Here is a 24,183-nt window from a genome sequence, read left to right as displayed (position 1 = left end):
CTATTAATAACTGAATGGACGGAAGGTGATCTATAGGTGATCTATTAATAACTGAATGGACGGAAGGTGATCTATTAAAAACTGAATGGACGGAAGGTGATCTGTTAATAACTGAATGGACAGAAGGTGATCTATTAATAACTGAATGGACAGAAGATGATCTGTTAATAACTGAATGGACGGAAGGTGATCTATAGGTGATCTGTTAATAACTGAATGGACAGAAGGTGATCTATAGGTGATCTATTAATAACTGAATGGACAGAAGGTGATCTGTTAATAACTGAATGGACAGAAGGTGATCTATTAATAACTGAATGGACGGAAGGTGATCTATTAATAACTGAATGGACGGAAGGTGATCTATAGGTAATCTATTAATAACTGAATGGACAGAAGGTGATCTGTTAATAACTGAATGGACAGAAGGTGCTCTATTAATAACTGAATGGACGGAAGGTGATCTGTTAATAACTGAATGGACGGAAGGTGATCTATTAATAACTGAATGGACGGAAGGTGATATATTAATAACTGAATGGACGGAAGGTGATCTATAGGTGATCTATTAATAACTGAATGGACGGAAGGTGATCTATAGGTGATCTATTAATAACTGAATGGACGGAAGGTGATCTATTAATAACTGAATGGACGGAAGGTGATCTGTTAACCTGTTGGGGATAGGGGGCAGTATTTGCACGGCCGGATAAAAAACGTACCAGATTTAATCTGGTTACTACTCCTGCCCAGTAACTAGAATATGCATATAATTGTTTGATTTGGATAGAAAACACCCTAAGTTTCTAAAACTGTTTGAATGGTGTCTGTGAGTATAACAGAACTCATTTGGCAGGCCAAAACCTGAGAAGATTCCAAACAGGAAGCGCCCTCTCTGACCATTTCTTGGTCTTCTTTGTCATCTCTATATCATCTCTATCCAAAACAACGGATCTCTGCTGTAACGTGACATTTTCTGGACGGAAGGTGATCTATTAATAACTAAATGGACGGAAGGTGATCTATTAATAACTGAATGGACGGAAGGTGATCTATAGGGGATCTGTTAATAACTGAATGGACGGAAGGTGATCTATAGGTGATCTATTAATAACTGAATGGACGGAAGGTGATCTATTAATAACTGAATGGACGGAAGGTGATCTATTAATAACTGAATGGACGGAAGGTGATCTATTAATAACTGAATGGACGGAAGGTGATCTATAGGGGATCTATTAATAATTGAATGGATAGAAGGTGATCTATTAATAACTGAATGGACGGAAGTTGATCTATAGGTGATCTATTAATAACTGAATGGACAGAAGGTGATCTATTAATAACTGAATGGATAGAAGGTGATCTGTCCTCTGAGTGCTGGACAGAAACTGAATAGAATAGTTAGATAATGTTCCTCTGTGGAGAAGCAACCCAGGATTTTATAACTGTGTCAGATAGAAAGGGGGTGTAGCGACAGCAGGGGAGGGGAGTGGAGAGCTCAGACTAACTCCCTCTGTAGAGTAGAGGAGGGGAGTGGAGAGCTCAGACTAACTCCCTCTGTAGAGTAGAGGAGGGGAGTGGAGAGCTCAGACTAACTCCCTCTGTAGAGGAGAGGAGGGGAGTGGAGAGCTCAGACTAACTCCCTCTGTAGAGGAGAGGAGGGGAGTGGAGAGCTCAGACTAACTCCCTCTGTAGAGGAGGGGGAGTGGAGAGCTCAGACTAACTCCCTCTGTAGAGGAGAGGAGGGGAGTGGAGAGCTCAGACTAACTCCCTCTGTAGAGTAGAGGAGGGGAGTGGAGAGCTCAGACTAACTCCCTCTGTAGAGGAGAGGAGGGGAGTGGAGAGCTCAGACTAACTCCCTCTGTAGAGTAGAGGAGGGGAGTGGAGAGCTCAGACTAACTCCCTCTGTAGAGGAGAGGAGGGGAGTGGAGAGCTCAGACTAACTCCCTCTGTAGAGGAGGGGAGTGGAGAGCTCAGACTAACTCCCTCTGTAGAGGAGAGGAGGGGAGTGGAGAGCTCAGACTAACTCCCTCTGTAGAGTAGAGGAGGGGAGTGGAGAGCTCAGACTAACTCCCTCTGTAGAGGAGAGGAGGGGAGTGGAGAGCTCAGACTAACTCCCTCTGTAGAGTAGAGGAGGGGAGTGGAGAGCTCAGACCCTGAACAATCTAGGATAGTAAAACCAAAAGCACACATACGCACGCACGCACGCACACACACACACACACACACAACACATCACCCTCACATACCTTGTCAGGTGCTTGCTGGAATTGTGAACCTCCATCTCGTTACTCTTGAACTCATTCAGCTCCTTCCTTATTGCTGCCTGGAGAACACATCAACAACAACCATGTCAACAGCAACAACAGGTGGTAGAGGTAAAAACAGGAGCTCAGCTGTGTGTGTGTGCGTGTGTGTGTGTGTGTGTGTGTGTGTGTGTGTGTGTGTGTGTGTGTGTGTGTGTGTGTGTGTGTGTGTGTGTGTGTGTGTGTGTGTGTGTGTGTGTGTGTGTGTGTGTGAGTTGAGCTGACCTTGTCTGAAGCAGACAGCCTTGTCCAGGGTTTGTCTGCCCTGCGGTCGTAGTCCTGAGCCTTGGCCACCTCAACATAGTCACTGAATCGAATCAGTATCTTCCTGTCCCTTAACTCATCTACTGTTGGACGCTGGTTCAACTTCCTGTTGAGTCTCTGTTTGATCTCTCTCCTCTCCTCCTGCTCTGACTGGTCGTTCCTCTCTGGAGATGAAACAGGAAGAACAACAGGTCAGAAACACACAGTACAGGAGGAGAGATGGAGAGAGGAGAGAGATGGAGAGAGGGAGGAGATAGATGGAGGGAGGAGATAGATGGAGAGAGGAGAGAGATGGAGGGAGGAGATAGATGGATGGAGGGAGGAGATAGATGGAGGGAGGGAGGAGATAGAGGGAAGAGAGATGAAGGGAGGACAGAGATGGAGGGAGGAGAGAGAAAGAGGGAGGAGAGAGATAGAGGTAAGATAGAGATGGAGGGAGGGAGGAGATAGATGGGGAAGAGAGATGAAGGGAGGACAGAGATGGAGGGAGGAGAGAGAAAGAGGGAGGAGAGAGATAGAGGTAAGATAGAGATGGAGGGAGGGAGGAGATAGATGGGGAAGAGAGATGAAGGGAGGACAGAGATGGAGGAGGGAGGAGATGGAGGAGGGAGGAGATAGATGGGGAAGAGAGATGAAGGGAGGGAGGAGATAGATGGGGAAGAGAGATGAAGGGAGGACAGAGATGGAGGAGGGTGAGAGAAAGAGGGAGGAGAGAGAGAGGGAAGATAGAGATGAAGGGAGGAGCGAGATGAAGGGAGGAGAGAGACGGAGGGAGGAGAGAGATGGAGGGAAGAGAGAGATGGAGGGAGGAGAGAGAAGAAGGGAGGAGATACCTGGAGAAATGAGAGAGATGGAGGGAGGAGAGATGGAGGGAGGAGAGAGACGGAGGGAGGAGAGCGATGGAGGGAGGAGAGAGAAGAAGGGAGGAGAAAGATGGAGGAGATATATGGAGTGAGGAGAGAGCTGTAGAGATGGAGGGAGGAGAGAGATGGAGAGAGGAGAGATGGAGAGAGGAAAGAGATGGAGGGAGGAGAGATGGAGAGAGGAGAGAGATGGAGGGAGGAGAGATGGAGGGAGGAGAGATGGAGGGAGGAGAGATGGAGAGAGGAGAGAGATGGAGGGAGGAGAGATGGAGAGAGGAGAGAGGAGGGAGGAGAGAGATGGAGGGAGGAGAGAGATGGAGGGAGGAGAGATGGAGAGAGGAGAGATGGAGGGAGGAGAGATGGAGGGAGGAGAGATGGAGAGAGGAGAGAGATGGAGGGAGGAGAGATGGAGAGAGATGGAGGGAGGAGAGATGGAGGGAGAGAGATGGAAGTAGGATAGTCTACATTGACCCGTGCATTCCATCTTGTTGCCATGGTGATGTAGTTATGATCATCCGCACTGTCTGAACCCTGACATTGACCTGACGACTGGACCCTGACCTCGGTTCTGATGACTGGACTCTGACCTCGGTTCTGACGACTGGACCCTGACCTCGGTTCTGACGACTGGACCCTGACCTCGGTTCTGACGACTGGACCCTGACCTCGGTTCTGTATGTAGAAATGTAGAATGTAGAAAATAGTAAAAATAAAGAAAACCCTGGAATGAGTCGGTGTGTCCAAACTTTTAACTGGTTCTGTATATTATTTTTACACCCTTTTTCCTGATATCCAATTGGTAGTTACATTTTTTACATTTTACATTTTAGTCATTTAGCAGACGCTCTTATCCAGAGCGACTTACAGTAGTGAAAGCATACATTTCATACAATTTCATACATTTTTTTTTTTCTGTGCTGGCCCCCGTGGGAATCGAACCCACAACCCTGGCGTTGCAAACACCATGCTCTACCAACTGAGCTACAGGGAAGGCTGAGTTACAGTCTTGTCCTGCAACTCCCGTATGGAGAGGCGAAGGTTCGAGAGCCATGCGTCCTCCGAAACACAACCATACTGCTTCTTGACACACTGCTCGCTTAACCTGGAAGCCAGCCGCACCAATGTGTCGGAGGAAACACCGTACGACGGTGTCAGTGCGCACTGCGCCCGCCCGTCACTAGAGTCGCTAGAGCATGATGGGACAAGGTCATCCCGCAGGCCAAACCCTCCCCTAACCCGAACGACGCTGGGCCAATTGTACCCCGCTTCACGGTTTCAGCCGGCTGCGACACAGCCCAGGATCGAACCCGGGTCTTTCGTGACGCCTCAAGCACTATGATGCAATCTCGTTTTACCTTAATTAAACTAGACTTTATTTAACTAGACAAGTCAGTTAAGAACAAATTCTTACTTTCAATAACGGCCTAGGAACAGTGGGTTAACTGCCTTGTTCAGGGGCATAATGACAGATTTTTACCTTGTCAGCTCGGGGATTTGAACTTGCAACCTTTCGGTTACTAGTCCAACGCTCTAACCACTAGGCTACGCTGCCTCTCTAACCACTAGGCTACCTGCCTCTCTAACCACTAGGCTACCTGCCCCTCTAACCACTAGGCTACCTGCCTCCTCTAACCACTAGGCTACCTGCCTCTCTAACCACTAGGCTACCTGCCTCCTCTAACCACTAGGCTACCTGCCTCTCTAACCACTAGGCTACCTGCCTCTCTAACCACTAGGCTACCTGCCTCCTCTAACCACTAGGCTACCTGCCTCTCTAACCACTAGGCCAACTGCCTCGTCTAACCACTAGGCTACCTGCCTCTCTAACCACCAGGCTACCTGCCTCTCTAACCACTAGGCTACCTGCCTCCTCTAACCACTAGGCTACCTGCCTCTCTAACCACTAGGCTACCTGCCTCTCTAACCACTAGGCTACCTGCCTCTCTAATCACTAGGCTACCTGCCTCTCTAACCACTAGGCTACGCTGCCTCTCTAACCACTAGGCTACCTGCCTCTCTAACCACTAGGCTACCTGCCTCTCTAACCACTAGGCTACCTGCCTCTCTAACCACCAGGCTACCTGCCTCCTCTAACCACTAGGCTACCTGCCTCCTCTAACCACTAGGCTACCTGCCTCTCTAACCACTGGGCTACCTGCCTCTCTAACCACTAGGCTACGCTGCCTCTCTAACCACTAGGCTACCGGCCTCTCTAACCACTAGGCTACCTGCCTCTCTAACCACTAGGCTACCTGCCTCTCTAACCACTAGGCTACGCTGCCTCCTCTAACCACTAGGCTACCTGCCTCTCTAACCACTAGGCTATGCTGCCTCTCTAACCACTAGGCTACCTGCCTCCTCTAACCACTAGGCTACCTGCCTCTCTAACCACTAGGCTACCTGCCTCTCTAACCACTAGGCTACCTGCCTCTCTAACCACTAGGCTACCTGCCTCTCTAACCACTAGGCTACCTGCCTCTCTAACCACTAGGCTACCTGCCTCCTCTAACCACTAGGCTACCTGCCTCTCTAACCACTAGGCTACCTGCCTCTCTAACCACTAGGCTACCTGCCTCTCTAACCACTAGGCTACCTGCCTCTCTAACCACTAGGCTACCTGCCTTTCTAACCACTAGGCTACCTGCCTCTCTAAGCACTAGGCTACCTGCCTTACCGTGGGCCCTAACAAAGTTGTTTTAAAAAAAAACATTTTTTTTTAAAAGAAACAAATGCAGTATTAACCGTAGTGTTGAAGTTCCATGCAACATGTATTAATCACCATGGCAATAAATTCAACACTGAAGTAATTTAGACTTTTAATCATGTTGCACTGAAGTCCATCCGTCTCATCTGGAGAGTCGATACAGACAGACACGGACAGTTTCACTTATTAAAAACTGATAATAAACTACGATCCGATATAAAGGATCATATTTATTATATCCTCTTGTTTTAATCGATTATAAACGATGTATCATGATCCAATACTCACGTTTGAGGATGTTCCGACTCTCCAGCTCCTCTACCGCCGGTCTCTGGCTCAGCCGCCTGCGGAAAAACACCAGAATCACATTCTGAACCATGATGTTGTTGTCTGTTTCCCTCCGGTCCTCCAGTCAGGTCACAGTCTCTGACAGACTGACAGTCTCTACTAGCAGCAGCAGAAGTCAAGAAGTCTGAGTCGGCGTGCAGAACCGCTCCAGGATCTACACTTCCTAGTGTACCATCTGGAGTCCAGAAACCCTCTTCTGGGACTGAACCGAGAGCGCCTCCACATCGGGGTAGAAAGCGAGGCGCGTTTTTAATCACGCTACAAAACACAAAGTCCCGATTGGAGAATATTTGTCCAGATTTAGAGCGTTCTTTTCCCTTCAATAAATATTTCCAAAGTGCAAGATAAAACAGGAAGGACTGGAAAGTAAAATGATAAATGTGTATGATCCTGTAGAGATGAAGAACTGAGCTCAGTTAGTGTCTGCTCGGCTCTCTCCTATCTAACTATTCTGTCTGCCTACTGACGCAGTGCTGTCCGATGCACTGGGGTAAAGTACTTAGGCAAAAATACTTCAAAGTACTACTTAAGTCATTTTTTTTGTATCTGTACTTTACTATTTATATATTTTTTGACAACTTTTACTTTACATTTCTAAAGAAAATAATGTATGTTTAACTCCATACATTTTCCCTGACAACCAAAAGTATTCATTACATTTTGAATGCTCATCAGGACAGGAAAATGGTCCAATTCACACACTTATCAAGAGAACATCCCTGGTCATCCCTACTGCCTCTGATCTGGAGGACTCACTAAACAGAGAACATCCCTGGTCATCCCTACTGCCTCTGATCTGGAGGACTCACTAAACAGAGAACATCCCTGGTCATCCCTACTGCCTCTGATCTGGAGGACTCACTAAACAGAGAACATCCCTGGTCGTCCCTACTGCCTCTGATCTGGAGGACTCACTAAACAGAGAACATCCCTGGTCATCCCTACTGCCTCTGATCTGGAGGACTCACTAAACAGAGAACATCCCTGGTCGTCCCTACTGCCTCTGATCTGGAGGACTCACTAAACAGATAACATCCCTGGTCGTCCCTACTGCCTCTGATCTAGAGGACTCACTAAACAGAGAACATCCCTGGTCGTCCCTACTGCCTCTGATCTGGAGGACTCACTAAACACACATTCTTCGTTTGTAAATGCTGTCTAAGTGTTGGAGTGTGCCCCTGGCTATTCATAAATGTAAAATACAAGAAAATCATACCTTCTGATTTTCTTAATATAAGGAACTTGAAATGATTTATACTTTTACATTTGATACTTAAGTATATTTTAGCAATTACATTTACTGTTGATACTTAAGTATACTCAAAACCAAATACTTTTAGACTTTAAATCAAGTAGTATTTTACTGGGCGACTTTAACTTTTATTTGAGTCATTTTCTATTAAAGTATCATTACTTTTACTCAACTATGACAATTGGGCACTTTTTCCATCACTGGTCCGGTGTAGGCCGTCATTGTAAATACGAATTTGTTCTTAACTGGCTTGCCTAGTTAAATAAAGGTTCTAGTAAAATGTACTTGGTGCTGGAGAGCTTTTGCTTTTGCTACGGTCCCAAGGATCCCGGATAGCGGATAACCTTTTCACTACAGCACAGCCGCCATCCGCAAGGAGGGGAAAGGCGTCTCTCTACGTGGGAGGAAATTCCCACCTACGATTCAAAAGGTTCACGCTTTAAAATGCTGCAGCCAGAGACTCAGCAGGCAGACAGTAGTGATGGCAAGTTTCTCCCTTTTTTTACTGACTCGGGTCTTTTCGAATCGTTCAGCAGGACCCCCAACCAGTGAACTAAAAACTGGAAACAGTCTTTTAATTCTACAGGCCTCTTCCTCATCCAGGAGCTGTACCAGGCCGGCCAGGCCTCTTCCTCATCCAGGAGCTGTACCAGGCCGGCCAGGCCTCTTCCTCATCCAGGAGCTGTACCAGGCCGGCCAGGCCTCTTCCTCATCCAGGAGCTGTACCAGGCCGGCCAGGCCTCTTCCTCATCCAGGAGCTGTACCAGGCCGGCCAGGCCTCTTCCTCATCCAGGAGCTGTACCAGGCCGGCCAGGCCTCTTCCTCATCCAGGAGCTGTACCAGGCCGGCCAGGCCTCTTCCTCATCCAGGAGCTGTACCAGGCCGGCCAGGCCTCTTCCTCATCCAGGAGCTGTACCAGGCCGGCCAGGCCTCTTCCTTCACATGACGTTCAGTAAAGGGGGATTATTTGGAGCTGTCATTTTTTTTACGGAGACTTGTAAACTTGTGCTTTAAACAATGTACATTTTGTTGGTTGCTAGGTATACCAATAAGGTTATTTCTTGATACATTTGAAACGACATCTATTTGTGGCCGCGTCCGGACTAGACTGTGAACGACTCTTGGCGGATAGTTTGACTGCGGTAAAGGTGATACGCACGTCGTTCGCGAACGCAGCCCACCAAACGATTCGTTCTCGAGTCGGAGGAGAAAAGGCTGTGTGTATCAAACCATTCAATAATCAATTAATTGCATCCCTTCTTGCACCATGCAATCAAGTATTAGCTCTAAAATTGTCTTTTTTTTCCTACGCTCATGATGTATTTTCCTACGCGCGTATGACAGAAAGTCAGAGCATGTCTGTGGAACCGCTGAGCCCTGTATTAGTCCTGTATTAGTCCTGTGTTAGTCCTGTATTAGTCCTGTATTAGTCCTGTATTAGTCCTGTGTTAGTCCTGTGTTAGTCCTGTGTTAGTCCTGTATTAGTCCTGTGTTAGTCCTGTATTAGTCCTGTATTAGTCCTGTGTTAGTCCTGTATTAGTCCTGTGTTAGTCCTGTATTAGTCCTGCTGTAGGACTCATTGTGGCCACTCCGCACAGCACTAGCAGGTCAAACGAACGACTAAAATGAACGAATCACTCTGATAAAACGACTCATGAATATTGAGTCAATAAAAAGAGTTCAAAAAAATAATGAATCGTTCACGAACTGCACATCACTCCTCTCTGGAACCAAGACAAAGCTATGCTACTCTAACTGGTCCTGTTCTGGTCCTGTCCCTGTTCTGGTCCTGTCCCTGTTCTGGTCCTGTCCCTGTTCTGGTCCTGTCCCCTATGGGCCCTGGTCAAACTAGTGCACTTTAAAGTAATACGTTAACATTTGGGATGCAAGCCCAGTCTATATAAAGGCCAGTCCATATAAAGGCCAGTCTATATAAAGGCCAGTCTATATAAAGGCCAGTCTATATAAAGGCCAGTCTATATAAAGGCCAGTCTATATAAAGGCCAGTCTATATAAAGGCCAGTCCATATAAAGGCCAGTCTATATAAAGGCCAGTCCATATAAAGGCCAGTCTATATAAAGGCCAGTCCATATAAAGGCCAGTCCATATAAAGGCCAGTCTATATAAAGGCCAGTCTATATAAAGGCCAGTCTATATAAAGGCCAGTCTATGTCCCGGCCCAGCGCTGGCAGAGAGAGGTGGAGCAGGACACCTGGGTTACAGAACTGAAATAGAACAGCCATTCTGAGGGCTCAGCTGTGACCTAGGCACTGCACGGTAGGGACCACCGAGATGTTGTGTGTGTCCCCTCCCCTCCTCTCCTCTCCCCTCCCCTCCATTCCTCTCCCCTCCCCTCCTCTCCTCTCCTCTCCTCTCCTCTCCCCTCCTCTCCCCTCCCTTCCCCTCCCCTCCTCTCCTCTCCTCTCCTCTCCTCTCCTCTCCTCTCCTCTCCTCTCCTCTCCTCTCCTCTCCTCTCCTCTCCTCTCCTCTCCTCTCCTCTCCTCTCCTCTCCTCTCCTCTCCTCTCCTCTCCTCTCTCTCCCCTCCCCTCCCCTCCTCTCCTCTCCTCTCCTCTCTCCTCTCTCTCTCTCCTCTCCCCTCCCCTCCTCCCCTCCCCTCCCCTCCCCTCCCCTTCCCTCCCTTCCCCTCTCTCCTCTCCCCTCCTCTCCTCTCCCCTCCTCTCCCCTCCCCTCCTCTCCTCTCCCCTCCCCTCCTCTCCTCTCCTCTCCTCTCCTCTCCTCTCCTCTCCTCTCCTCTCCTCTCCTCTCCTCTCTTCCTAATCTCTCATCTCCTCCACTCTCTCCTAATCTCTCATCTCCTCCTCTCTTCCAATCTCTCATCTCCTCCACTCTCCCCTCCTCCTCTCCTCTCCTCTCCTCTCCTCTCCTCTCCTCTCCTCTCCTCTCCTCTCCTCTCCTCTCCTCTCCTCTCCTCTCCCCTCTCCTCTCCTCTCCTCTCCTCTCTTCCTAATCTCTCATCTCCTCCACTCACCCCTACCTCCTCTCCTCCCTCTCCTCTCCTAATCTCTCATCTCCTCCACTCTCCCCTACCTCCTCTCCTCTCCCCCCCTCTCCTCTCTTCCTAATCTCTCATCTCCTCCACTCTCCCCTACCTCCTCTCCTCTCCCCCCTCTCCTCTCCTCTCTCCTCTCCTCTCCCCCTCTCCTCCTAATCTCTCCTCTCCTTTCTCCTAACCCCCTCTCCTCTCCTCCTAATCTCTCCCCTCTTCTTTTCCTCTCCTCTCCCCTCTTCTCTCTTCTCCTATCCTCTCCTCCACTCTCCCCTACCTCCTTCTCCTCTCCTCCTAATCTCCAAACTGGAGGCACTAGCAGTATCCCTCTAGGCTGGTTAAAGTCCTATTTATCAGGTAGGGAGCAAGTAGTAGAGATGAATGGTTCACTGTCTCAGGCAAAACCAATGAGTTGTGGCGTTCCGCAGGGCAGCGTGCTTGGGCCTCTGCTGTTTTTATTGTACATTAATGAAAGATGCTTGTTCTTGCCGTCTTTTCCTTTATGCGGATGACTCTACACTTATGGTGTCTCACAAAAGTAAAACTGTGTTGGAGTGCATACTTTTCACAGAGTTTACTAACATTAGGAAACGGCTTAGGAAAAAGCTCTCTCTGCATTTACGTAAACTGAGGCAAGTATTTGTATCCAGACCTAAATTGAGTAGATCCTCTGAAATCAGAGTGGAGTTAGGGGGGGGGGGCTGACTACTAAAACCTCTGTTAGCTACCTGGGATGCATCCTTGAGGTGTGAGAATGGCCACTAAAGTGCAAGGGAAGATTAATGCCAGGACTGTTTTTTGGCTGCAAAGTTCATGCTGCTTGATAAGGACTCCATGAAAGTCACTGCCCTCTAGCGTAGCCAAAATGCCTTTATGACGACACTAGTACTTCCTGGTTCGGGGGCTTATCTAAACTTATGAAGGGGAAGCTCTACATAACCCAGAATAAGCTGATCAGGGTAGTATTGAAGGTGAGTCCACGTACTCACATAGGCAGGAGCTGCTTTCAGGAACTAAACTGGCTGCCTGTTGAGGCTAGGGTGTCCCAGAATAGACTAGGTTTGGTTTACAAGAGTATTTATGGTTCTGCACCCTGATTACTTTCCTCGTGTTGAAGCAAGCACCAGTTAGCCTCGAGCTAGGCCCATCTCCCGGCTAGCCGAAGAGGTATACACGCTAATTCGTGGGCTACATTTCGAATCCCACCGCACCCTCTCCGCTATGCAATCTGGTTTCAGAGCTGGTCATGGGTGCACCTCAGCCACGCTCAAGGTCCTAAACGACATCGTAACCGCCATCGATAAGAAACAATACTGTGCTGCCGTATTCATTGACCTGGCCAAAGCTTTTGACTCTGTTAATCACCACATCCTCATCGGCAGACTCAGTAGCCTTGGTTTCTCAAACGATTGCGTCGCCTGGTTCCCCAACTACTTCTCTGACAGAGTTCAGTGTGTCAAATCGGAGGGCCTACTGTCTGGACCTCTGGCAGTCTCTATGGGGGTACCACAGGGTTCAATTCTTGGGCCAACTCTTTTCTCTGTATACATAAATGATGTCGCTCTTGCTGCTGGTGAATCTCTGATCCACCTCTACGCAGACGACACCATTCTGTACACTTCTGGCCCTTCTTTGGACACTGTGTTAACAACCCTCCAGACGAGCTTCAATGCCATTCAACTCTCCTTCCGTGGCCTCCAACTGCTCCTAAACACAAGTAAAACTAAATGCATGCTCTTCAACCGATCGCTGCCTGCACCTGCCCGCCTGTCCAACATCACTTCTCTGGACGGTTCTAACTTAGAATATGTGGACAACTACAAATACCTGGGTGTCTGTTTAGACTGTAAACTCTCCTTCCAGACTCACATTGAGCATCTCCAATCCAAAATTAAATCTAGAATCGGCTTCCTATTTCGCAACAAAGCATCCTTCACTCATGCTGCCAAACATACCCTCGTAAAACTGACCATCCTACCGATCCTCGACTTCGGTGATGTCATTTACAAAATAGCCTCTAACACTCTACTCAACAAATTGGATGCAGTCTATCACAGTGCCATCCATTTTGTCACCAAAGCCCCATATACTACCCACCATTGCGACGTGTACGCTCTCGTTGGCTGGCCCTCGCTTCATACTCGTCGCCAAACCCACTGGCTCCAGGTCATCTACAAGTCTCTGCTAGGGAAAGCCCTGCCTTATCTCAGCTCACTGGTCACCATAGCAGCACCCACCCGTAGCACGCGCTCCAGCAGGTATATTTCACTGCTCACCCCCAAAGCCAATTCTTCCTTTGGCCGCCTTTCCTTCCAGTTCTCTGCTGCCAATGACTGGAATGAACTGCAAAAATCACTAAAGCTGGAGACTCTTACCTCCCTCACCAGCTTTAAGCACCAGCTGTCAGAGCAGCTCACTGCACCTGTACATAGATCATCTGTAAATAGCCCATCCAATCTACCTCATCCCCATACACCCTAACTAATACTACCCCTCATCATATCTAACCATAACGAACCCAAACCTTCACCCTAACGAACTCGAACCCTAACTAACCCTCACCCTAACTAACCCTCACAAAACTTAACACTCTTTATGCTACCAGTACCTGACTACTACTACTACCAGACTACTACTACAACATTTTACATTTACGTCATTTAGCAGACGCTCTTATCCAGAGCGACTTACAGTAGTGCATGCATACATTCAGTTTATCTTTTTTATTTTTTTGTACTGGCCCCCCGTGGGAATCGAACCCACAACCCTGGCGTTGCACACACCATGCTCTACCAACTGAGCCACAGGGAAGACTACAACCAGTACCAGACTACTACTACTACCAGACTACTACTACCAGTACCAGACTACTACTACTACTACCAGACACCTACTACAACCAGTACCAGACTACTACTACTACCAGACTACTACTACCAGTACCAGACTACTACTACTACCAGTACCACACTACTACTACTACCAGTACCACACTACTACTACTACCAGACACCTACTACAACCAGTACCAGACTACTACTACTACCAGTACCAGACTACTACTACTACCAGACTACTACTACTACCAGTACCACACTACTACTACCAGTACCAGACTACTACTACTACTACTACTACTATTACCAGACTACTACTACCAGTACCAGACTACTACTACTACCAGTACCACACTACTACTACCAGTACCAGACTACTACTACTACCAGTACCACACTACTACTACCAGTACCAGACTACTACTACTACTACTACTACCAGACTACTACTACTACCAGACCACTACTACTACCAGACTACTACTACTACCAGTACTACACTACTACTACCAGTACCAGACTACTACTACTACTACTACTACCAGACTACTACTACTACCAGACCACTACTACTACCAGACTACTACTACTACTACTACTACTACTACTACTAGACTACTACTATTACGAGACTACTACTACCAGTACCAGACTACTACTACTACCAGACTACTACAACCAGTACCAGACTACTACTACTACTACTACTACTACTACTACTACTACTACTACTACTACTACTACCAGTACCAGACTACTACTACTACTACTACCAGACTACTACTACTACTACCAGACTACTACTACTACTACCAGACTACTACTACTACTACCAGACACCTACTACAACCAGTACCAGACTACTACTACTACCAGACTACTACTACCAGTACCACACTACTACTACTACCAGTACCACACTACTACTACTACCAGTACCACACTACTACTACTACCAGACACCTACTACAACCAGTACCACACTACTACTACTACCAGTACCAGACTACTACTACTACCAGACTACTACTACTACTACTACTACCAGACTACTACTACTACCAGACTACTACTACTACCAGACTACTACTACTACCAGTACCAGACTACTACTACTACTACTACCAGACTACTACTACCAGTAACAGACTACTACTACTACCAGACTACTACTACTACCAGTACCAGACTACTACTACTACTACCAGACTACTACTACTACCAGACTACTACTACTACCAGACTACTACTACTACCAGTACCAGACTACTACTACCAAACGAGACACAGCCAGAGGAGAGGAGAGGACACCTCTGGTATTACTGAGACACAGCCAGAGGAGAGGAGAGGAGACCTCTGGTATTAATGAGACACAGCCAGAGGAGAGGAGAGGACACCTCTGGTATTAATGAGACACAGCCAGAGGAGAGGACACCTCTGGTATTACTGAGACACAGCCAGAGGAGAGGAGAGGACACCTCTGGTATTAATGAGACACAGCCAGAGGAGAGGAGAGGACACCTCTGGTATTAATGAGACACAGCCAGAGGAGAGGACACCTCTGGTATTAATGAGACACAGCCAGAGGAGAGGACACCTCTGGTATTAATGAGACACAGCCAGAGGAGAGGACACCTCTGGTATTAATGAGACACAGCCAGAGGAGAGAAGAGGACACCTCTGGTATTACTGAGACACAGCCAGAGGAGAGGAGAGGACACCTCTGGTATTACTGAGACAAAGCCAGAGGAGAGGACACCTCTGGTATTAATGAGACACAGCCAGAGGAGAGAAGAGGACACCTCTGGTATTACTGAGACACAGCCAGAGGAGAGGACACCTCTGGTATTAATGAGACACAGCCAGAGGAGAGGACACCTCTGGTATTAATGAGACACAGCCAGAGGAGAGAAGAGGACACCTCTGGTATTAATGAGACACAGCCAGAGGAGAGGAGAGGACACCTCTGGTATTAATGAGACACAGCCAGAGGAGAGGAGAGGAGACCTCTGGTATTAATGAGACACAGCCAGAGGAGAGGAGAGGACACCTCTGGTATTAATGAGACACAGCCAGAGGAGAGAAGAGGACACCTCTGGTATTAATGAGACACAGCCAGAGGAGAGGACACCTCTGGTATTAATGAGACACAGCCAGAGGAGAGGACACCTCTGGTATTAATGAGACACAGCCAGAGGAGAGGACACCTCTGGTATTACTGAGACACAGCCAGAGGAGAGGACACCTCTGGTATTACTGAGACACAGCCAGAGGAGAGGAGAGGACACCTCTGGTATTAATGAGACACAGCCAGAGGAGAGGAGAGGACACCTCTGGTATTAATGAGACACAGCCAGAGGAGAGAAGAGGACACCTCTGGTATTAATGAGACACAGCCAGAGGAGAGGACACCTCTGGTATTAATGAGACACAGCCAGAGGAGAGGAGAGGACACCTCTGGTATTAATGAGACACAGCCAGAGGAGAGAAGAGGACACCTCTGGTATTAATGAGACACAGCCAGAGGAGAGGACACCTCTGGTATTAATGAGACACAGCCAGAGGAGAGGACACCTCTGGTATTAATGAGACACAGCCAGAGGAGAGGACACCTCTGGTATTACTGAGACACAGCCAGAGGAGAGGAGAGGACACCTCTGGTATTAATGAGACACAGCCAGAGGAGAGGAGAGGACACCTCTGGTATTAATGAGACACAGCCAGAGGAGAGGACACCTCTGGTATTAATGAGACACAGCCAGAGGAGAGGACACCTCTGGTATTAATGAGACACAGCCAGAGGAGAGGAGAGGACACCTCTGGTATTACTGAGACACAGCCAGAGGAGAGGAGAGGACACCTCTGGTATTAATGAGACACAGCCAGAGGAGAGAAGAGGACACCTCTGGTATTAATGAGACACAGCCAGAGGAGAGGAGAGGACACCTCTGGTATTAATGAGACACAGCCAGAGGAGAGGACACCTCTGGTATTACTGAGACACAGCCAGAGGAGAGAAGAGGACACCTCTGGTATTACTGAGGGTAGAGATGCAGATCACTGCAGTAACAGCAATATTCCACAACAAAACAGGACATGGGAGAGTCAATCAGGGAGAAAATACAATCTGCCTACCTGCCTCCTTCTCCCACTCCCCTCCCTCCTTTTCAGCGAGGGGAGGAGAGCAGCGGTCCTGTGACATAAGAGGACACATTGATTAGGGCTGTGTGCCGCAGTATTTCAGCTGAGCTGACAACTACAGAGTTATATATAGCACACCAGGATTCCCTTCCCTTCCCCTCGTCTCCTCTTCTCTTCAAAACCAACTGAGTTTTGCTGTACTCTACAATACACTGAACTGCATTCCCTGGTTTTGCTGTACTCTACAATACACTGAACTGCATTCCCTGGTTTTGCTGTACTCTACAATACACTGAACTGCATTCCCTGGTTTTGCTGTACTCTACAATACACTGAACTGCATTCCCTGGTTTTGCTGTACTCTACAATACACTGAACTGCATTCCCTGGTTTTGCTGTACTCTACAATACACTGAACTGCATTCCCTGGTTTTGCTGTACTCTACAATACACTGAACTGCATTCCCTGGTTTTGCTGTACTCTACAATACACTGAACTGTATTCCCTGGTTTTGCTGTACTCTACAATACACTGAACTGTATTCCCTGGTTTTGCTGTACTCTACAATACACTGAACTGCATTCCCTGGTTTTGCTGTACTCTACAATACACTGAACTGTATTCCCTGGTTTTGCTGTACTCTACAATACACTGAACTGTATTCCCTGGTCAATACAGATGTTCTGACAGCATAGAAGACACAAAATATTGACATTTCCCAGGTGATGATGAGGAAGCATGACATTTATCATGTCAGTTTAATGCAGTCAAATATTTTTCCCCAAGTGATTTTGAACCAGACGAGTGTGGCGTGCTGCGCTGACACACACACACACACACACACACACACACACACACACACACACACACACACACACACACACACACACACACACACACACACACACACACACACACACACACACACACACACACACAGTAATGGTTTTGACTAGAGGTTATTGTTTTTCATGTAACAGTTTTGACAGGGGTTCCAGGTAGGATGTGCCTGCCAGAGAAAATATTGATTTCTCCTTTTGGTTTGGAAGGGAATGAGTCCCGTCTCATCTGTCAAGTCTACACCAATACAAAGGACTCATGTAAAAGTCAGGATGGACATACACTTTTCATAAACTCTCTAAAACATTGGAAATAACTTCAAAAACAACTTTCTTTTGCGTGGGTTGTATTACCAACATAAATGATCACACACATAATAATATAACAAACAACGACCTCTGGTTCCTCCAGAAAGGTCCTGTACCTCGGGCCTAAAGAGTCCAGCCCGGTAAAGAAGTTCAGAGAACTCAAGTGACCTTAGTCACGCAATGTTTGTCCATTCATGAAGTGTAGAGTGAACCCAGTCTCAATCATACAATACAAATATCAAACTCTTTTACCACACAACCATAAAGAGCATCACATCTCAATGAGTCTTCAACTACAAATGATCACATAAATCACAGTACACATCACACTAAAACAAATGAAATATCTGTTACCGTGTTGTACCATTAGTCTGTTCCCGTGTTGTACCATTAGTCTGTTCCCGTGTTGTACCATTAGTCTGTTACCGTGTTGTACCATTAGTCTGTTACCGTGTTGTACCATTAGTCTGTTACCGTGTTGTACCATTAGTCTGTTCCCGTGTTGTACCATTAGTCTGTTCCCGTGTTGTACCATTAGTCTGTTACCGTGTTGTACCATTAGTCTGTTACCGTGTTGTACCATTAGTCTGTTACCGTGTTGTACCATTAGTCTGTTACCGTAATGTTCCATTAGTCTGTTACCGTAATGTTCCATTAGTCTGTTACCGTAATGTTCCATTAGTCTGTTACCGTAATGTACCATTAGTCTGTTACCGTAATGTTCCATTAGTCTGTTACCGTGTTGTACCATTAGTCTGTTACCGTGTTGTACCATTAGCAGCCTGGAGTGTTGAGTGCCAGAGTGCTGCTGACTCAGAAGAACAAACATACACACATCAGTAAAGACCAGCAGTGACCAGTAAAGACCAGTAGTGACCAGTAGTGACCAGTAAAGACCAGTAGTGACCAGTAGTGACCAGTAGTGACCAGTAGTGACCAGTAAAGACCAACAGTGACCAGTAAAGACCAGTAGTGACCAGTAGTGACCAGTAGTGACCAGCAGTGACCAGTAAAGACCAGTAGTGACCAGTAGTGATCAGTAGTGACAAGTAGAGACCAGTAGTGACTAGTAGAGACCAGTAGTGACCAGTAGAGACCAGTAGTGACCAGTAGTGACCAGTAGTGACGAGTAGTGACCAGTAGTGACCAGTAGTGACCAGTAGTGACGAGTAGTGACCAGTAGTGACCAGTAGTGACTAGTAAAGACCAGTAGTGACCAGTAGTGACCAGTAGTGACAAGTAGAGACCAGTAGTGACTAGTAGAGACCAGTAGTGACCAGTAGAGACCAGTAGTGACCAGTAGTGACCAGTAGTGACGAGTAGTGACCAGTAGTGACCAGTAGTGACCAGTAGTGACCAGTAGTGACCAGTAGTGACCAGCAGTGACCAGTAAAGACCAGTAGTGACCAGTAGTGATCAGTAGTGACAAGTAGAGACCAGTAGTGACTAGTAGAGACCAGTAGTGACCAGTAGTGACGAGTAGTGACCAGTACTGACGAGTAGTGACCAGTAGTGACCAGTAGTGACCAGTAGTGACGAGTAGTGACGAGTAGTGACCAGTAGTGACCAGTAGAGACTAGTAGTGACCAGTAGTGACCAGTAGTGACCAGTAGAGACTAGTAGTGACCAGTAGTGACCAGTAGTGACCAGTAGTGACCAGTAGAGACTAGTAGTGACCAGTAGAGACTAGTAGTGACCAGTAGTGACCAGTAGTGACCAGTAGAGACGAGTAGTGACCAGTAGTGACGAGTAGTGACCAGTAGTGACCAGTAGAGACCAGTAGTGACCAGTAGAGACTAGTAGTGACCAGTAGTGACCAGTAGTGACCAGTAGAGACTAGTAGAGACCAGTAGTGACCAGCAGAGACCAGTAGTGACTAGTAGTGACTAGTAGTGACCAGTAGTGACTAGTAGTGACCAGTAGAGATTAGAAGTGACGACTAGTGACCAGTAGTGACCAGTAGAGACTAGTAGTTTTTTTTTTCTTCCCCAAGATGGCGTAGCAGTTCAGACGTCCTCTACCCTCCTCTTGTCGTGTCCCGTGTATATATATATTTACATATTTTTTCTTCACTTATCTTTTTATATATATATTTTTTTTTAATTCTAAAAACTCAACCTCAAAGCACTCTCCTGCAACCCGCCTCACCAATTTAAAAAATAAAGTATTATTTACCTCATCTGAATTCCACAACAGAAGCTAGCAAGAGGTTAGCCATTTTCACTGGCTAACGTTGAAGTTCAGCTAGCCACGGTTAGCTGTCCTCAGCTATCCATTAGCTCGAAAAGCTATCGCCAGTTTTTGTACAGCGCGACTCAGACCAGAGCATACCGGACCTATTCTCTCTCCTTTCCCCGATTTCTACCGCAGGCTCTGGACATTTACACCTGGATCTTGCAGCTAACTAGCTGCTACCTGAGTGACTATTGGCAACGTCGGTCACGGAATTAACACACATTATTACGGAGCTAGCCAGCTAGCCAGCTGAAGAGTTCCGTCAGCCACTCCTGGGCTATTCCTGAGCTAGCCAGCTGAAGTGTCTCCTGGGCTACAACTCACCTATCCTGACCCGTTTTACTGCCGATGCGGAGCCCCATCGGGTCTTCACGACTGGACCACCGACGTTATCTGCCCGAGGGAGTTATCCAACTGGCCCCTCCGTCGCGACGTAACCTGATCGCCCATCTGCGGCCCGCTAATCGTTAGCTGTCTTTTCGGCTGCGATCTGAATAGGTCTATCGGAACACTTTTCTTGGGCCACTACAACTAACTATTTTGCCAACTTGGACTGGTCCCCCTTCCACACGGAACCCCACTAACCCACAGACGGAAACGCACGAGGTGGCTAAAAACAGACCTCCCTCCCATCTTCCACCAGCTTGCTACCTATGGCCCGGCTAGCTGTCTGAATCTCACTGGACCCTTTGATCACTCGGCTAAGCATGCCTCTCCTTAATGTCAATATGCCTTCTCCATTGCTGTTCTGGTTAGTGTTTATTGGCTTATTTCACTGTAGAGCCTCTAGCCCTGCTCATTATACCTTATCCAACCTCTCAGTTCCTCCACCCACACATGCTATGACATCTTCTGGTTTCAATGATGTTTCTAGAGACAATATCTCTCTCATAATCACTAAATGCCTAGGTTTACCTCCTCTGTACTCACATCCCACCATACCTTTGTCTGTACATTATACCTTGAAGCTATTTTATCGCCCCCAGAAACCTGCTCCTTTTTCTCTCTATTCTGGACGTCACAGACGACCAATTCTTATAGCTTTTAGCCGTACCCTCATACTTATTCTTCTCTGCTCCTCTGGGGATGTAGAGGTGAATCCAGGCCCTGCAGTGCCTGGCTCCACTCCTACTCCCCAGGCGCTCTCTTTTGATGACTTCTGTAACCGTAATAACCTTGGTTTCATGCATGTTAACATTAGAAGCCTCCTCCCTAAGTTTGTTTTATTCACTGCTTAAGCACACTCTGCCAACCCGGACGTCCTAGCTGTGTCTGAATCTTGGCTGAGGAAGTCCACCAAAAACTCTGAAATCTTCATCCCTAACTACAACGTTTTCAGACAAGATAGAACGACCAAAGGGGGCGGTGTTGCAATCTACTGCAGAGATAGCCTGCAGAGTTCTGTCCTGCTATCCAGGTCTGTACCCAAACAATTTGAACTTCTACTTTTAAAAATCCACCTCTCCAAAAACAAGTCTCTCACCGTTGCCGCCTGCTATAGACCCCCCTCGGCCCCTAGTTGTGCTCTGGACACCATATGTGAACTGATTGCCCCCCATCTATCTTCAGAGCTCGTGCTACTAGGTGACCTAAACTGGGACATGCTTAAAACACCCCAGCCATCCTACAATCCAAGCTTGATGCCCTCAATCTCACACAAATTATTAATGAACCCACCAGGTACAACCCCAAAGCCGCAAACACTGGCACCCTCATAGATATCATCCTAACCAACGTGCCCTCTAAATACACCTCTGCTGTTTTCAACCAAGATCTCAGCGATCACTGCCTCATTGCCTGCACCCGTAATGGGTCAGCGGTCAAACGACCTCCACTCATCACTGTCAAACGCTCCCTGAAACATTTCAACGAGCAAGCCTTTCATATCGACCTGGCCCTGGTATCCTGGAAGGATATTGACCTCATCCCGTCAGTAGAGGATGCCTGGTTATTTTTTTTAAATGGCTTCCTCACCATCTTAAATAAGCATGCCCCTTTCAAGAAATGTAGAACCAGGAACAGATATAGCCCTTGGTTCTCCCCAGACCTGACTGCCCTTAACCAACACAAAAATATCCTGTGGCGTTCTGCATTAGCATCGAACTGCCCCCGCGATATGCAACTTTTTAGGGAAGTTAGAAACCAATACACACAGGCAGTTAGAAACGCCAAGGCTAGCTTTTTCAAACAGAAATTTGCTTCGTGCAACACAAACTCAAAAAAGTTCTGGGACACTGTAAAGTCCATGGAGAATAAGAACACCTCCTCCCAGCTGCCCACTGCACTGAGGATAGGAAACTCTGTCATCACCGATAAATCCACTATAATTGAGAATTTCAATAAGCATTTTTCTACGGCTGGCCATGCTTTCCACCTAACTACCCCTACTGCATTCAACAGCACTGCACCCCCCACAGCTACTCGCCCAAGCCTCCCCCATTTCTCCTTCTCCCAAATCCATTCAGCTGATGTTCTGAAAGAGCTGCAAAATCTGGACCCCTACAAATCAGCTGGGCTAGACAATCTGGACCCTTTCTTTCTAAAATTATCTGCCGAAATTATTGCAACCCCTATTACTAGCCTGTTCAACCTCTCTTTCGTGTCGTCTGAGATTCCCATAGATTGGAAAGCAGCTGCTGTCATCCCCCTCTTCAAAGGAGGTGACACTCTTGACCCAAATTGCTACAGATCTATATCCATCCTACCCTGCCTTTCTAAAGCCAAGTTAACAAACAGATTACCGACCATTTCGAATCCCACCGCACCCTCTCCGCTATGCAATCTGGTTTCAGAGCTGGTCATGGGTGCACCTCAGCCACGCTCAAGGTCCTAAACGACATCGTAACCGCCATCGATAAGAAACAATACTGTGCTGCCGTATTCATTGACCTGGCCAAAGCTTTTGACTCTGTTAATCACCACATCCTCATCGGCAGACTCAGTAGCCTTGGTTTCTCAAACGATTGCGTCGCCTGGTTCACCAACTACTTCTCTGACAGAGTTCAGTGTGTCAAATCGGAGGGCCTACTGTCTGGACCTCTGGCAGTCTCTATGGGGGTACCACAGGGTTCAATTCTTGGGCCAACTCTTTTCTCTGTATACATAAATGATGTCACTCTTGCTGCTGGTGAATCTCTGATCCACCTCTACGCAGACGACACCATTCTGTACACTTCTGGCCCTTCTTTGGACACTGTGTTAACAACCCTCCAGACGAGCTTCAATGCCATTCAACTCTCCTTCCGTGGTCTCCAACTGCTCCTAAACACAAGTAAAACTAAATGCATGCTCTTCAACCGATCGCTGCCTGCACCTGCCCGCCTGTCCAGCATCACTTCTCTGGACGGTTCTAACTTAGAATTTGTGGACAACTACAAATACCTAGGTGTCTGGTTAGACTGTAAACTCTCCTTCCAGACTCACATCAATCATCTCCAATCCAAAGTGAAATCTCGAATTGGCTTCCTATTTCGCAACAAAGCATCCTTCACTCATGCTGCCAAACATACCCTCGTAAAACTGACCATCCTACCAATCCTCGACTTCGGCGATGTCATTTACAAAATAGCTTCCAATACCCTACTCAACAAGCTGGATGCAGTCTATCACAGTGCCATCCGTTTTGTCACCAAAGCCCCATATACTACCCACCACTGCGACCTGTACGCTCTCGTTGGCTGGCCTTCGCTTCATAATCGTCGCCAAACACATTGGCTCCAGGTCATCTACAAGACCCTGCTAGGTAAAGTCCCCCCTTATCTCCGCTCACTGGTCACCATAGCAGCACCCACCTGTAGCACGCGCTCCAGCAGGTATATCTCTCTGGTCACCCCTAAAGCCAACTCCTCCTTTCGTCGTCTCTCCTTCCAGTTCTCTGCTGCCAATGACTGGAACGAACTACAAAAATCTCTGAAACTGGAAACACTTATCTCCCTCACTAGCTTTAAGCACCAGTTGTCAGAGCAGCTCACAGATCACTGCACCTGTACATAGCCCATCTATAATTTAGCCCAAACTACTACCTCTTCCCCTACTGTATCTATTTATTTTGCTCCTTTGCACCATATTATTT

General features: G+C 47.4%; 1 protein-coding gene across 1 annotated transcript in view; it reads right to left on the bottom strand.

Annotated features, from left to right (window-relative positions):
* The window catches only part of LOC106592089 (phosphatase and actin regulator 3), an 83,992-nt gene that overhangs the window by 1,683 nt on the left and 58,126 nt on the right, over positions 1 to 24,183 (bottom strand). The window contains exons 9-11 of the mRNA XM_045691998.1: positions 6,429 to 6,484; positions 2,535 to 2,737; positions 2,253 to 2,329 (exon numbers count right to left, since the gene is read on the bottom strand). Of these exons, the coding sequence (XP_045547954.1) occupies positions 2,253 to 2,329; positions 2,535 to 2,737; positions 6,429 to 6,484 (336 nt within the window). The remainder of the gene's footprint in view (positions 1 to 2,252; positions 2,330 to 2,534; positions 2,738 to 6,428; positions 6,485 to 24,183) is intronic.

Source organism: Salmo salar, chromosome ssa12 (genome assembly GCF_905237065.1).
Source record: "Salmo salar chromosome ssa12, Ssal_v3.1, whole genome shotgun sequence".
In the NCBI taxonomy this organism is placed as follows: domain Eukaryota; kingdom Metazoa; phylum Chordata; class Actinopteri; order Salmoniformes; family Salmonidae; genus Salmo; species Salmo salar.
Note: the sequence above shows the minus strand (reverse complement) of the source record. Positions and strands in the feature narration are given on the sequence as shown.